General features: G+C 47.9%; 1 protein-coding gene across 1 annotated transcript in view; it reads left to right on the forward strand.

Annotated features, from left to right (window-relative positions):
* Nucleotides 1-361: 361 nt before the first annotated feature.
* Nucleotides 362-16,397, forward strand: part of UBE3B (ubiquitin protein ligase E3B) — a 28,810-nt gene continuing 12,774 nt past the window's right edge. The window contains exons 1-13 of the mRNA XM_054392491.1: nucleotides 362-381; nucleotides 941-1,110; nucleotides 1,208-1,328; nucleotides 2,907-2,966; nucleotides 3,346-3,450; nucleotides 3,586-3,682; nucleotides 4,804-4,889; nucleotides 6,331-6,413; nucleotides 7,718-7,823; nucleotides 8,917-9,037; nucleotides 10,221-10,398; nucleotides 11,527-11,696; nucleotides 15,336-15,503. Of these exons, the coding sequence (XP_054248466.1) occupies nucleotides 950-1,110; nucleotides 1,208-1,328; nucleotides 2,907-2,966; nucleotides 3,346-3,450; nucleotides 3,586-3,682; nucleotides 4,804-4,889; nucleotides 6,331-6,413; nucleotides 7,718-7,823; nucleotides 8,917-9,037; nucleotides 10,221-10,398; nucleotides 11,527-11,696; nucleotides 15,336-15,503 (1,456 nt within the window). The 5' untranslated portion in view covers nucleotides 362-381; nucleotides 941-949. The remainder of the gene's footprint in view (nucleotides 382-940; nucleotides 1,111-1,207; nucleotides 1,329-2,906; nucleotides 2,967-3,345; nucleotides 3,451-3,585; nucleotides 3,683-4,803; nucleotides 4,890-6,330; nucleotides 6,414-7,717; nucleotides 7,824-8,916; nucleotides 9,038-10,220; nucleotides 10,399-11,526; nucleotides 11,697-15,335; nucleotides 15,504-16,397) is intronic.

The raw sequence follows: 16,397 nt of genomic DNA on the forward strand, positions 1-16,397 counted from the left end.
GCTGCCCTTCAGGTCTCGCCAGTTACCGGGGGCCTGGCACAGCTGAGGGTGGCCCTTGCTGTTGTCACACATTGGGTTGTTTCTTCTCCACCCTGAAGTGTGAGGAGCTGTGTGTACTGGCAGCCACAAATGAGCAGTGGTGCTGCTGCTGCTGCTGCTTCTCCCCACCTGAAGCTTTTCTGACCTCACATGTTTTTGAGGGTGTAGTGAGAAGTAAGTCTGGTCACAAGGACTTAGAACTGCAAAGGTAAAAACTAAATCCCCAACCCATCTGCAGGTAATGTGCTTATCTGTGGAGGAGCTGCTTGAAGCTGGTGAATGAGGACCATGTTTGTGCATAAATGATTGCCAAATGCTTCTTTTGAAGACGTAAACCCTCAGGTGAGTTCTTTGTTGAGTGTTTATAAAGCTGTTGTTGACTCTGTGCATTTTGTCTTGGTGAGTGGCAATAACTTAGCTTCCAAGTGCCCTTCCTTTGTACACTTTCCCTTGTATCTTTGCCTGTAGAACTGTGGTCATTTGTAATCTGTAAACAAGAAAATGAAACAACCAAGACTGGAAGGTGACAGCACACTGAAGGTGTCCCAACCCATGGCAAGGGGGTTGGAACAAGATGATCTTTGAGGTCCTTTCCAACCAAAACCATTCTGTGATTCTGTTGAAGTTTTTTTTTCTCTTAAAATCTGCTGTTCTATGATTCTGCTGTCTCTCTGTTTTTTACAGCCCCACGGGCAGGTAACTTTGGCTTTGCCTAAGCTATATCTTGCACACACCTCTGTGCTGTTGAGTCCTCTCCTTCCCCCAAGTCAGACGTTGGGTGCAGGGAGTCAGTTCCGAGGCGAGGTCAAGAATTTCTTCTGCCTGTGTGTTTTTGTCCTCCCTGCTCCTAGGTTTGTCGGCTGTGATGGTTCTTTGTTTCTTTCCCTTGCTGTTTGGGCAGGTTATAAAGATGTTCAGTGCCAGCCAGTGCTCCAAGGCTCAGTTCCTGGACAAAGCCCGACAGGCTCGGGAGGAGAGGAGGGAGCTGAAGGAGAGGGAACGTGCTGCTGTCCAGGTCCAGGCTTTGGTCAGGAGGTTTCTCTGTAGATGTCGCCTGCAGAGGGAGATAAGGTGTGTGAGATTCTACCTTCAGGCTTTGTTCATCTCTGGAAAGGTTGATTATTTTGTTTTTTTTAACTGCTGCTGCTCATTTTCCCCACTTTGATAGGAGAGAAGTGGAGGATTTCTTTGGGGCGAACGAGTCTGGCTCAAGTAAAAGAAGTGCTCTTTCCATCTTCAGAATTGCTAGGAAACTCCTGTTTGTGTTTAGTCTTAAAGAGGACAAAGAGGTAAGGTTGCTGCTCTGGCTTTGGTTCATTGAGAACACAGAATCATAGAATCAGTCAGGGTTGGAAGGGACCACAAGGATCATCCAGTTCCAACCCCCCTGCCATGCCCAGGGACACCTCACACTACAGCAGGCTGGCCAGAGCCTCATCCAGCCTGGCCTTAAACACCTCCAGGGATGGGGCCTCAACCACCTCCCTGTGCAACCCATTCCAGGCTCTCACCACTCTCATGGGGAAGAACTTCTTCCTCATGTCCAGACTGAATCTCCCCACTTCCAGCTTCATTCCATTCCCCCCAGTCCTATCACTACCTGATAGCCTAAAAAGTCCCTCCCCAGCTTTCTTGTAGCCCCCTTCAGATATTGAAAAGCCACAAGAAGGTCACCTTGAGGCCTTCTCTTCTCCAGACTGAACAGCCCCAACTCTTTCAGTCTCTCCTCATAGGAGAGGTGCTCCAGCCCCCTGATCATCCTGGTGGCCTTCTCTGGACACCTTCCAGCATGTCCATATCCCTCTTGTAATAGGAGCTCCAGACCTGGATGCAGTACTCCAGGTGGGGTCTCACCAGAGCAGAGCAGAGGGGGAGAATCACCTCCCTTGACCTGCTGGCCACACTTCTCCTGATGCAGCCCAGGCTCTGGTTGGTTTCTGGGCTGTAAGTGCACATTGACAGCTCCTGTTGAGCTTCTCACCCACCAGCACCCCCAAGTCCCTCTCCTCAGGGCTGCTCTCCAGCCAGTCCCTGCCCAGCCTATATCAGTGCTTGGGATTGCCTCAACCCAGCTGCAGGACCCTGCACTTGGTCTTGTTGAACCTCATGAGGTTGGCTTGTGCCCAGCTCTCCAGCCTGTCCAGGTCCCTCTGGATGGATCCCTTCCCTCCAGCCTGTCTGCTGCACCACACAGCTTGGTGTCAGCAGCAAACTTGCTGAGGGTGCCCTCAATGCCTCTGTCCATGGCACCAACAAAGATGTTGAACAAGCCTGGTCCCAGGACTGATCCCTGAGGGACTCCACTTGTCCCTGGCCTCCACTGGGACATGGAGCCATTGACAGCCACTCTTTGGGTGTGCCAACAAGCCAGTTCTTCATCCATCTCGTGGTCCACCCATCAAACCCATGTGTCACCAGCTTGGAGACCAGGATGTGGTGCGGGACAGTGTGGAAGGCTTTGCTCAGGTCCAGGTCAATGCCATCAGTTGCTCTCCCCTCATCTATTAATGTTGTCACCTGTTCACAGAAGGCCACCAGGTTTGTCAGGCAGGATTTGCCCTTGGAGAACATACTTCAGCATATTAAAGAAGTCTTGTATTAAAATGTTGAATTAGTTCTCTAGTGATCACGTAGCTTCCTGCAATCCGTTTTGGCTTCGGAAATGTGATCCCTCCCCCCTTAGTCCTTCACACCCGCCTGCAGGAATGGAGGAGAACCACCTTGGGATTTTTTTAGGGGTAGTTCCATATTCAGGGCATAGTTTTAAGGGATGTTTTTCCTGCTGTCTTGCTTCCTTTGCTGAGCTCTTCCCAGTGCTTTTCCTGGAGGTAGAACTAATATCACCTTTTTCCCCCCCCCCCCCCCAGAGGTTTGAAAAGCTGTGCCGGTGTATCCTGAACAGTATGGATGTTGAGAACGAGCCCAAGGTCAGCAGGATGGGGTTCAGGTTGGGGGTGGGAAGGTTATTTTGGCTTTTTTCCTTCTCTGTATGGGGATTTAGGGTGGTGATAGTTGAATTTTTAGCTTTCAGAAGCTCCTCAACACTGCTGAGATCCCACAGTGAAGGTGTGGAAGAGTTCCTCAGTCTTTCTCTGGTATTTTCAGTCTGGGTACAGCTACAGCAATGAAAAGACAATTTATTCATGAAGTGGGTGGTGTGCTTTGACCACTGCATTCTGGTTCCACTACTGGGTTCAGCAGGGCACTGAAGAAGTCATTTTGTCACAAAGCTTCTTGATAACCTGTTCTGCTGGTTAGAATGACAAACACTGCTCACTGCTGCTGTGTCTTTCCCTCTTCCATCAGGTGTGGTATGTGTCACTGGCACTCTCCAAGGATCTGACACTCTTGTGGATCAAACAGATCAAAGACATTTTGTGGTTTTGCTGTGAGTTTATCAAACAGCTTAAGGTAAATAAAACTTTCTCTCTTTTTTTTTTTTTTCTTTATCTTAATGTTTTTTTTTTCTCCCTGCATTGAACAGTTCTGCAGTGTGGCAGAGGGAGAATTTGATTTGTTCACGCTGATTTGATTTGTTTCTTGCAGCCTGACATCTTACAAGACTCCAGACTGGTCAATTTGCACCTCACAATGCTTGTCACCTTCACAGACACTTCTACCTGGAAGATACTTAGGGGGAAAGGTTGGTGCCTCCACTTCAATACCACTTATATGGGATTTAGTAGTAAAATCATGGAATGGTTTGGGTTGGAAGAGACCTTCAAGATCATCTAGTTCCAACCCCCCTGCTGTGGGCAGGGACACCTTCCACAAAGCCATCCAGCCTGGCCTTGAACACCTCCAGGGAGGGAGCCATCCACAACTTCCCTGGGACAACCTGTTCCAGTATCTCACTACCCTCACTGGAAAGAATTTCTTCCTAATCTCCAGTCTAAAATCTACTGGGTACTCTTTCTACACCTTGTCTTCTCCTCATGTTTCAAAGATTGATGATGCTCTGTGCTTGCACAAAGCATTGACTGGGCAGCAAGGATTCCCTGGAGATCAGAGAGGCTGTTTGCCTTAGAACAGCAGCAGCCACTATGTTTTTATAATGTTCCAAAGACCCCCAGCCCAGGAGTGTTCAGAGGGTAATGGAACACACTTCTGGCTCTGGGATTTTGTAGCAAACACACAGAGAAAAGGCAGGCAGGTGTGGGGAGGAGATGTGACTCATACCTTAAGTGAGACTTGATGTGGAGAAAAGGAGGCTGAGGGGAGACCTTCTTGCTCCCTACAAATCCCTGGAAGGAGGTTGGAAGCAGGTGGGGTTTGGTGACTTCTCCCAAGTGATGGGACAAGAGGAAATTCAAGGTGCTCCAGGGGAGGTTTAGGTTGGACATGAAGAGTTTCTTCACCCAAAGAGTTCTCAAGGCCTGGAAGAAGCTGCCGAAGACAGTGGTGGAGTCTCCACCCCTGGAGGCATCTAAAAGCTGTAGAGATGTGGTGCTGAGGGACATGGTTTAGTGGTGACCTTTAGTTGGACTCCATGATATTCAAGTTCTTCTCCAACCAAAACCATTCCATGATTCTATGTCCCTGCTCATAGCAGGGGGGTTGGAACTGGCTGATCTTTAAGGTCCTTTCCAATCCAACCCATTCTGTGCCTCTCTTCCATGTGGAATGTTGCTGAAATGGTGGTTTTGCAGGTGAGGGTGAGGATGTGCAAGAAGGGCTGATGACCAAACTGGTTTGGGGGGTGGGAGGAGATGAGGAGTGGAGCTGTGATGCTGATTTAGTAACACCAGTGCTTTAACCTGGCAGGTGAGACCCTGAGGCCTGCCATGAACCACATCTGTGCAAACATCATGGGTCATCTAAACCAGAAGGGATTTTATTCTGTGCTGCAGGTCAGTCTCCAGCTGATACAGTTCTGTCCTCTCTTTACCCAAAACAAACCTCAGTCCTGCTTGGGATCTCCTGTGGTCCTTGTTCTGAGGAAGCTTTTATGATCTCTGTGGTGATACTAGGAAGAAATTCTTTCCAGTGAGGGTGGGGAGACACTGGAACAGGTTGCCCAGGGAGATTGTGGATGCCCTCTCCCTGGAGGTGTTCAAGGCTATGTTGGATGGGGCCTGGACTAAACTGGTCTAGTGGAAGGTGTCCCTGCCCACTGCAGGGGATTGGAACTAGATGATTTTGAAGGTCCCTTCCAACCCAACCCATTCTGTGATTCTCTGATCTGTGTTGGGGGCAGCTGGTTGTGTGTGGGCATAACAACTATTTCCAGGCAGCACTGAGCCTTCCCTGTTAATCTGAAAGGCTTGGGAACCCTCTGAGTTACAGCTCCTGGAGAAAGAAGTGCTGCAGAGCATCTGCTTTAATTGCAGTGTCTCTGCTGTGCCATTAGTAACCCGAAGCCCTTCCAGTTCTGCCAAAGGACTTGTTAGCAACTGGTTTTGACTTGTAGTAAGTGGGTTTTAAGGTTGTGTTAGTGGTGTTCTTTTTCTCTGCTCTGAAAATAAACACCATGTCTTTCAGGAGAAGCCATAGTCCTTTTATCACAGTCTCACAGTATAGCAGAGGTTGGAAGGGACCTCAAGAGATCATCAGGTCCAACCCCCCTGCCAGAGCAGGAGCACTTAGGGTAGTCTGCACAGGAATGCATCCAGGTGGGTTTGGAAAGTCTCCAGAGAAGGAGACTCCACAACCCCCCTGGGCAGCCTGTTCCAGGGCTCTGTCACCCTCACTGTAAAGAAGTTTCTCCTCATGTTGAGGTGAAATCTTCTGTGTTCTAGTTTGAACCCATTGTTCCTTGTCTTATCACTGTGTGCCACCGAAAAGAGCCTGGCCCCCTCCTCCTGACACCCACCCCTCAGAAACTTACAGACATTGATCAGATCCCCTCTCAGTCTTCTCTTCTCCAGACTGAACAGCCCCAGGGCTCTCAGTCTCTCTTCAGAGGGGAGATGCTCAAGTCCCCTAAGCATCCTCGTGGCTCTCTGTTGGATTCTCTCCAGCAGGTCTCTGTCTCTCTTGAACTGGGGAGCCCAAAACTGGACACAGGATTCCAGGTGTGGCCTCACCAGGACAGAGTAGAGAGGTAGAAGAACTTCCCTAGCCCTGCTGGACACACCTTCCCTGATACATCCCAGGATCCCATTGGCTCTCTTGCCCACAAGGGCACAGTGTTGTTCCATGCAGAACTTCCTGTCCACCAGCACTCCAAGGTCTTTCTCTGTGGAGCTGCTTTCCAGCAGGGCAGCCCCTAACCTGTCCTGGTGCCTGTATTGGCTTTTTTTCTGAGTACTGCAGAGTTTGGTGGTGTTTCTTTTTTTTTTTCCATTGCAGATTTTGCTAACTAATGGCTTGGCAAGATCCAGACCTTCCTTGTCCAAAGGCTCTTTAACTGCCATCTTCTCCCTCGCCTTGCGGTAAGGCAGCCAGAGCTGCTGGCTGTGATGTGCAGCCAGAGTTGTCTTTAGAGTGGTTTGCTTTTAGGAAGTCTTCTCCTTCTGCCAGTCTCTTTGTGCTGTCAAGAGGATCTCCCTGAGGAAAGAAGCTGCTTTAGGCAGAAAGTTCATTTCTTTGTCATCCTTTACTGATCAGGATGCTTCTTGGGTCGGTAATTAGCGTGAGCCTAGGCTGTGGGGTGCAGTCTGTGTCTTTGTGCTGAGCTGTCAGAAGGGGTTGGAGTTCTCTAGGCTATGAACTGCTGATGCAGATGGACCTATTGAGGGCAAGGTTTGTCCCTCAAACAAGAGCTGGGTGCAGGTTTTTGTAATGGTTGACTCAGTTGTCATAAAACGGCCTCAAGTTGTGCCAAGGGAACTTCAAGTTGGATATTAGGAGAAATTTCTGCTCAGAAAGGGTTCTCAGGCACTGGTACAGGCTGCTCAGGGAAGTGGTGGAGTCACCATCCCTGGAGGTGGCTGTGGTGCTGAGGGTTAGTGGCAATGGCTTAGCAGCAGTGGTGAGATTGTGAGCTGTAGGTGAGGGGTTGGACTTGATGATCTGCAAGGTCTCTTCCAACCTCAACAGTTGGGTGGTTCTATGATTCTAAACCTCAGTGGTTAATTGTTAGAGGATGGTGAGGTGGTGATGTTCAATAGCAGTTAATATCCTTGAATGTGTCACCTAACTTCTTCCTGAGGAGAAGTTACTGTAGGACTGATTTTATGGCAGTGAGGAGAAGGGAAGCTTGGGAGATGATCCACATAACCCTCACAGTGCTCTGGGTGGTAGTGTGCTGTGAACTGGCTGATAGTCCTTTGAGTGGTGAGCCACTGGGGGAACAGAAGTGGAAGTGAATGTTGGGGAGGGACCTTTTACAAGGGCTTGTAGTGCTAGGACAAGAGGCAATGGCTTTGAGCTGGAAGAGGGGAGACTGAGACTGGAGATGAGGAAGAAATTCATTACAGTGAGGGTGGTGAGACACTGGAACAGGTTGCCTGGGAAGATTGTGGGTGCCTCCTTCCTGCTAGTGTTCAAGGCCAGGTTGGACAAAGCCCTGAGCAACCTGGGCTGGTGGGAGGTATCCCTGCCTAGGGTAGGGAGTTTGGAACTCGATGATCTTAATTTAAGGTCCTTTCCAACCCAAACCATTCCATGATTCTTCTTCTAGTGATGCTTGGGGCTAAGGGTAGAATCAGCAGCCAGTTCTGAAGGGCTTGCTTAAAGCCTGTGGGTTCCTTCAGTGCCAGAAGCCTGACCTAGTGAAGTATTTTTGTCTCCATAGCCCTGTGGTTGCTGCTCAGTTTTCAGACAATCTGCTGAGGTCGTTTCTGATCCATATCATGTCTGTGCCTGCCATGGTGACTCATCTTGCTACACTAACACCTGAGGTAAGTGGGTGATGGAATAGTACCAAAAATCCACTGAGTGTCACAGGAGGCCACTTGTTCCCTTTTCTCAGCTCTTGGAACAGAGCAGTGGCATTTCTCTCTGTGCCAGTTTCAACTTTCTGCTGTGGAAGTGCTTGATTCTTGCAACCTCCAGCTGGCCTGGGTTTCTCATACCACAGACCAGTGGGATAAAAATCCATCAGTCCATAAAAATAAAGGCCTATGTCACACACAGCTTGATTTTTGCATGTCCTTACTCTTCTATTTCTGCAGCTAGACAGAGCCAAGGCAGAAACCAGTCCGTTGCACAGCAGAGGATCTGATTTATTGTGAATGCTGTTCTCTGTAGCTTGGTGCAGACAGGCAGGTTTTGTGTTCATGCAGACAGACAGTTTGTGAAGGTCTGTCTGCAGCTAGAACATGAGTACTGGGTTCAGTTTCGGAGCCTTTACTCCAAGAAAGACATTGAAGTGCCAGAGCATGTCCAGAGAAGGGCAACAAAGCTGGAGAACAGGGCTGGTGAGGAGCAGGTGAGGGAACTGAGGTTGTTCAGCCTGGAGAAAAGGAGGCTGAGGGGAGACCTCATTGCTCTCTACAACTCCCTGAAAGGAGGTTGGAGCCAGGTGGGGGTTGGTCTCTTCTCCCAAGGGACAAGTGACAGGACACGAGGAAACAGCCTCAAGTTGCAGCGAGGCAGCTTTAGGTTGGACATTAGAAGAAATGTCCTCACTGAAAGGACTCTCAAAGCCTAAAACAGGCTGCCCAGGGAGGTGGTTGAATCCCCATCCCTGGAGGTTTCAGAGAGGCAGGGATGTGGTGCTGAGGGCCATGGCTTAGCAGAGTTGGCAGAGTTGGACTGGATGAGCTTTAAAGGACTCGCCAACCCAAACAATTCTGTGAGCTTTTCACCAGCAAGTTTTTTATTTCCTGGGCCAGCTTCATGTCAGACTCCAGTGCAACAGGCTGAGCTTGCTGCTGCTGCTGCTGCTTTATTTGGAAGGCAAAGCCAAACGGAGGTGCTGGTGGGAGGTGAGGTGTGGTGGCTGTGTGTGACTCTTCTGCACCTGACAGGCAGCTGCCTTGTGTCTTGCAGCGCCTGGCAGTGATAGAATCTCACGATCTGTTCCGCAAGTTCATCCTCTTCTTAAGTCGTGAGGCACAGTGTGGAGATGTCTGCATGTGCCTGGAAGGGAGCCACACTCTCTGCCTGCTAGGTAAGCACCTGTCACACTCCTGGTTTTGCTGTGCTTGGAAAAGAATCTTCAGTCAGATCTTTCTCCCTAGGTCAGAGCTGCTTCCAGCTCTTTTTTTTTTTTTAAGCCTTGTTTAAATGGCTTCGAAATAATCCCTGGGAGACGTTTGGGGATTTTGCAAACATGATCGAATGCCCTTGCAAATGGAGGAAAGGTCTAGAGAACAGCTCTGGGGAGGAGCAGCTGAGGGAGCTGGGGTAGTTTAGTCTGGAGAAGAGGAGGCTGAGGGCAGGCCTCGTTGCTCTCTACATCTCACTGGAAGGAGGTTGCAGTGAGGTGGGGATTTGGTCTCTTCTCCCTAGTATCAGAGGAGGAATGAGAATGAGAGGAAATGGCCTGAAGTTGTGCCAGGGGAGGGTTAGATTGGAGATCAGGAAAAATTTCTCACTGAAAGAGTGGTCAGGGATTGGAACAGGCTGCCCAGAGAGGTGATGGAGTCCCCATCCCTGGAAATTGTGCCAGGGGAGGTTTAGGTTGGCAATCAGGAAAAGTTTCCTTGCTGCAAGAGTGGTCAGGGATTGGAACAGGCTGCCCAGGGAGGTGGTGGAGTCCCCATCCCTGGAGGTGCTCAAGAAATGTGTGGCCATGGCACCTGGGGACATATTTGATAGCCATGGTGGTGTTGGGTTGATGGTTGGACTCAGTGATCTTAGAGGTCTCTTCCAACACAAACAATCCTGTGATTCTGTGACTTGCTTTTGCATGCATGTCATCATGCCTAAAGTGGGAAGTTCTCTCTGGTAGCTTGGACTCTGAGAAAGCCTTGGAGAGCAGCAGGCTTGAACCTAACTTCTCTAAATAAACATGGTGCTGAAACAATTCACTCTTCTGTAGAAGTGACCAAAGAAACAGCTCTGGTAGAGCCATCCAGAGGGAATAGTCATCCCTCACCTGTAGTACTTTGGAGAAGATGTTGGTGGGATACAGGTGAGGAGGTGGCCAAAGGGACATGGCAGCTGAGTGCCTGATGTGTGCTTGGAAGTTGCTTGCTGCAGGTTGCCCTCTAATAGTCACTCCTGGCTTGAGCCTCCTGGGCTTGAAAAGGGATGTGAGACTAACTGAATCCTGTGTGTTATGTCTGTAACCAACCATCCTGCAGCATCTGCTCCTCTTTGAAGTCTTCTTGTGCTGGTCATTCCACCAGGTAATCTTGTGTACCTGGGCTCCATGAATGATAAAGTTCTCGAGGAGGAGACAGCTCATTTTGTGGGTGTGCTCATTCACATGCTCTCCTACTGCCAGAAGTATGTTTCACAGAAGAAATCCAACCTCACCCACTGGCATCCTGTGCTGGGCTGGTTTTCACAGACTGTGGATTATGGGTAAGTGAGGAGGACCTTAAAGTGAGGGAAGATTGAGCCTCTTCTTGGTTTTTCATCCTGCAGTGTGTGTGTGTCTCATGTTTTGAGATCAACAACTTGGCCCCACTTGGACTTAACTCAGATTTCAGGCTCTGTCTGCACAATATATACTCTGGTGCTGAGGGACCAGTCTTGGGTAGGGTTAGAGAAAGGTTGGACTTGATGCTCTTCAACTTGGTGTTTCCCAACCAAAACAATTCTATGATTCTACCACATCTGTGCACAGCCTATGACATGAGGAAATTCTGTTAACATGGTTAAACTGGCAAGCAGTGGCCATACTGGTGCACTAGATACAGGATCAACTCCTCCTGTGAGGGGCAGCTGCAGGGTGGGTTCTTGGCTCCATTTCACCTGTGACTATCAAAGTATCACTGCCTGGTGTTTTATTCCAGCCTACCTGCTAACATTCCCCAAATCCTGGGTTCAGTTTTGGGCCCCTCACTCCAAAAAGGACATTAAGGGGCTGGAGAGTGTCCAGAGAAGGGCACCAAAGCTGGTGAAGGGTCTGGTGAGGAGCAGCTGAGGGAGCTGTGGTTGTTTAGTCTGGAGAAAAGGAGGCTGAGGGAAATCTCACTGCTCTCTACAACTCCCTGAAAGAAGGTTGGAGTGAGGTGGAGGTTGGTCTCCTCTCTAGTATCAAGTGATGGGATGACAGGAAAGGACCTGAAACTGCCAGGACTCCACCAGGACTCCAAAGTCTTTCTCTGTGGAGCTGCTCTCCAGGAGGGCAACCCCTAACCTGTCCTGGTGCCTGCTGTTATTCCTCCCCAGTCCCTTTACCTTTTGATCTCTGGAGGTGCCTTCCAACTCTTACCATTCTATGATTACATCTTATGGCCTGAAGCTGTGCCTGGGAAAGGTCATGTTGGAGGTCAGGAAAAATTTCTTTCCTTCAAGAGTGGTCAGGGATTGGAACAGGCTGCCCAGAGAGGTGATGGAGTCCCTGTGCTTGGAGGCGCTCAAGAAATGCGTGGCTGTGGCACTTGGGGACATGGTTTGATGGCCATGGTGGTGGTGGGTTGATGCTTGGGTCTTTTCCAACCCAGACAATTCCATGATTCTGTGTCTCTCTGGCTTGTCTTGCAGATTGAATGAGTCCATGCCTCTGCTGACAAAGCAGCTGCAGCACCTCTGGGGAGTCCACATGATCCGCATCCTCTTCAGCGATGTGCTCAGCAAGAAATTGTTGGAGAATCAGGACATAGCTCAGCTGCCAGCACAACCAGTTTCCCCCCAGAACAGCCTTCCTATGAAGAGTCAGTTCTGGAGGGTGGCTTTTCTCTGTCTTTTTCTCTCTCACAGACTCACAGGGCTTTGCCTTTTCCACTTAAGCTAAAAGCTTTGAGTAATTACTTGCAGCAGCTGCTGAGCTGGGGATGTGGCCTCTGCTATTTGTAATTCCTGCTCAGAATGTCTCTGTGACCTGGGGCAAGTCTCTTACTTTGGTGCTGTGGAAATATTTGCTTATTTTAGCAGATTTTTTTTCCCCCCCCCCATTGTTTCTCAAGTAGCTGAGAAGATTTATGTTCACTGCATAAATTAATACATCCCAAGGCAAGATGGGAGGCCAGCTTCCCAGGTGAAAAGCAAGGTGAACCTGGCTCATCCACCTGAGATGGGTGGTGATCCTGCAAGAGTGTTTGGCATAAAATAGGTGGAATTTAGCTATTTTCTAGCTGCTGCCCATAGTGCTAGACCCTGTGGTCCTTAGTTGTTGCAATCCTGGCAAGGTTTTAAGCTCCAGACTAATGCCCCCACTGACTTTTTACAAGGGCTTGCAGTGATAGGATTAGGGACAATGGCTTTGAGCTGGAAGGGGGGAGACTGAGACTGGAGATTAGGAAGAAGTTCTTTACAGTGGAGGTGGTGAGACACTGGAACAGGTTGCCCAGGGAGTATGAATCCTCCCTGGAGGTATTTAAGGCCAGGTTGAGTGAGCCCTTGAGCAATTGGTTCAGTGGAAGGTGTCCCTGCCCATGGTAGGGGGTTTGGAACAAGATCTTGAAGGTTCCTTCCAACCCAGACCATTCTATGATTCTGTGATCTTTAAATCCCTTCCAACCCAAACCATTCTATGATTCTGTGATCTTGAAGGTGCCTTCCAACCCAGACCATTCTATGATTCTGTGATCTTGAAGGTGCCTTCCAACCCAGACCATTCTATGATTCTGTGATCTTTAAATCCCTTCCAACCCAGACCATTCTATGATTCTGTGATCTTTAAATCCCTTCCAACCCAGACCATTCTATGATTCTGTGATCTTTAAATCCCTTCCAACCCAAACCATTCTATGATTCTGTGATCTTTAAATCCCTTCCAACCCAAACCATTCTATGATTCTGTGATCTTGAAGGTGCCTTCCAACCCAGACCATTCTATGATTCTGTGATCTTTAAGGTCCCTTCCAACCCAGACCATTCTATGATTCTGTGATCTTTAAGATCCCTTCTAACCCAGACCATTTTATGATTTGTGATCTTGAAGGTGCCTTCCAACCCAAACCATTCTATGATTCTGTGATCTTGAAGATGCCTTCTAACCCAGGCCATTCTATGATTTGTGATCTTTAAGGTCCCTTCCAACCCAGACCATTCTATGAGTCTGTGATCTTTAAATCCCTTCCAACCCAGACCATTTATATGACTCTGTGATCTTTAAATCCCTTCCAACCCAAACCATTCTATGATTTGTGATCTTTAAATCCCTTCCAACCCAGACCATTCTATGATTCTGTGATATTTAAATCCCTTCCAACCCAGACCATTCTATGATTTGTGATCTTTAAATCCCTTCCAACCCAGACCACTCTCTGGTGGTTCTATGATCTTTAAATCCCTTCCAACCCAGACCATTCTATGATTCTGTGATCTTTAAATCCCTTCCAACCCAGACCATTCTATGGTTCTGTGATCTTTAAATCCCTTCCAACCCAGACCACTCTCTGGTGGTTCTATGATCTTTAAATCCCTTCCAACCCAGACCATTCTATGGTTCTGTGATCTTTAAATCCCTTCCAACCCAGACCATTCTATGATTCTGTGATCTTTAAATCCCTTCCAACCCAAACCATTCTATGATTCTGTGATCTTTAAATCCCTTCCAACCCAGACCATTCTATGATTCTGTGATCTTTAAATCCCTTCCAACCCAGACCATTCTATGATTCTGTGATCTTTAAATCCCTTCCAACCCAAACCATTCTATGATTCTGTGATCTTTAAATCCCTTCCAACCCAGACCATTCTATGATTTGTGATCTTTAAATCCCTTCCAACCCAGATCTTTAAATCCCTTCCAACCCAGACCATTCTATGATTTGTGATCTTTAAATCCCTTCCAACCCAGACCATTCTATGATTCTGTGATCTTTAAATCCCTTCCAACCCAGACCATTCTATGATTCTGTGATCTTTAAATCCCTTCCAACCCAGACCATTCTATGATTCTGTGATCTTTAAATCCCTTCCAACCCAGACCATTCTATGATTTGTGATCTTTAAGATCCCTTCCAACCCAGACCATTCTATGACTCTGTGATCTTTAAATCCCTTCCAACCCAGACCATTCTATGGTTCTGTGATCTTTAAATCCCTTCCAACCCAGACCATTCTATGATTTGTGATCTTTAAATCCCTTCCAACCCAGACCATTCTATGATTCTGTGATCTTTAAATCCCTTCCAACCCAGACCATTCTATGATTTGTGATCTTTAAGATCCCTTCCAACCCAGACCATTCTATGACTCTGTGATCTTTAAATCCCTTCCAACCCAGACCATTCTATGGTTCTGTGATCTTTAAATCCCTTCCAACCCAGACCATTCTATGATTTCTGATCTTTAAGGTTCCTTCCAACCCAGACCATTCTATGGTTCTGTGATCTTTAAATCCCTTCCAACCCAGACCATTCTATGATTTCTGATCTTTAAGGTTCCTTCCAACCCAGACCATTCTATGACTCTGTGATCTTTAAATCCCTTCCAACCCAGACCATTCTATGGTTCTGTGATCTTTAAATCCCTTCCAACCCAGACCATTCTATGATTTCTGATCTTTAAGATCCCTTCCAACCCAGACCATTCTATGACTCTGTGATCTTTAAATCCCTTCCAACCCAGACCATTCTATGGTTCTGTGATCTTTAAATCCCTTCCAACCCAGACCATTCTATGATTTCTGATCTTTAAGGTTCCTTCCAACCCAGACCATTCTATGATTTGTGATCTTTAAGATCCCTTCCAACCCAGACCATTCTATGGTTCTGTGATCTTTAAATCCCTTCCAACCCAGACCATTCTATGGTTCTGTGATCTTTAAGGTTCCTTCCAACCCAGACCATTCTATGATTTGTGATCTTTAAGATCCCTTCCAACCCAGACTATTTCTATGATTCTGTGATCTTTAAGGTTCCTTCCAACCCAGACCATTCTATGATTTGTGATCTTTAAATCCCTTCCAACCCAGACCACTCTCTGGTGGTTCTATGATCTTTAAATCCCTTCCAACCCAGACCACTCTCTGGTGGTTCTATGATCTTTAAATCCCTTCCAACCCAGACCACTCTCTGGTGGTTCTATGATCTTTAAATCCCTTCCAACCCAGACCACTCTCTGGTGGTTCTATGTTCTTTAAATCCCTTCCAACCCAGACCACTCTCTGGTGGTTCTATGTTCTTTAAATCCCTTCCAACCCAGACCACTCTCTGGTGGTTCTATGAAGTTCACTTCTCTGTTGCTAGCAGCTGTGAGAAGCACCAGACCTACTGTCTGCGGAGTGATCCAGTCTGCTAAAATCCCTTTTATCACCGGGCTGCCAAGTGGCTGAGGATAAGGACTGCTTCCAAATAGCACCTCTTTCTCCTGAGCCAAGGTCTTGTGTGCTTCTCTGTCCCCAGATCTTTTCAAGAGAGCTTTCCAGAAGTCTGCGTCTGTCCGCAACATCCTGAAGCCGGTGGGAGGCAAGCGAGTGGACTCGGCAGAAGTGCAGAAGGTTTGCAGCATCTGTGTGCTCTACCAAACCACCCTCACCACCCTGACACAGATCCGCCTGCAGATACTCACAGGTCAGATACATTTCTGCTTTTTTTTTTTTTCCCAATCCCTTAAAACACAGAGAGGGAAGAGAAGGGGAAAAAAAAAAGTCCAGATAATTTTTTTTCCTCTTATTAAATTCTGTTTGATTACTGACACCCAGTTTATTGACTGGCTGGGTGGAAGGCTTGTTTCATCCTGAATCATAGCCCTGATCAATAACATTCATCACTTCTTTATCAAGCATTAACTCTCCAGAATACAAATTGAAGCAAGTTTTCCTCTAATGAAACCTTGCTCCCTCCACCTCAGACTGCAGACTTGAGTCAGTGTTTTCGAGAAGCCCAGCAATATTAATCTTCCTGTGGTGGGAACACTGAATGCTTACATACATCTTAAGAACAAATTGCCTGTCTCAGGGATGGATGGAGGAGGAGATAAGCACTGGTTTGGTCTAGTGGCTGGAGCAGAGAATGAGTCCAGAGCTCTGGATGCTTTGTGGCTGTGGTGGGGATCACAGGTACCACCCCATGGTGTTCTCATCTCAAAGATGGTTGTAGTGGGGATTAGAAAAGAGTGAATTCCTGTGATCCGAAGTGGCAATGTAGTTGTCAAAGAATGCTTTAGGTTGGGAGGGACCTTTGAAGGTCATCTAGTCCTTCAGTCAGCAGGGAGATCTGCAACTAGAGCTGGTTGCTCAGAGCTCCAAACAACCTTGACTCAAAACAACATTGGGGCGTCTCCCACCTCTAAGAGCAACCTGGGCCAGGCTCTCACCACCCTCACAGTCAAACAGTTTCTTCTTTCTAAGTCTGAATCTCCCTCTCTTAGGTTCAAAGTCTGTCCCCAGCTTTCTGATTGGCTTCTTTAGGCACTGAAAGGCCACCAGAGCCTTCTCTTTTCCAGGCTGAACAAGCCCAACTCTC

This window comes from Indicator indicator, chromosome 26 (genome assembly GCF_027791375.1).
Source record: "Indicator indicator isolate 239-I01 chromosome 26, UM_Iind_1.1, whole genome shotgun sequence".
Classification (NCBI taxonomy): Eukaryota; Metazoa; Chordata; class Aves; order Piciformes; family Indicatoridae; genus Indicator; species Indicator indicator.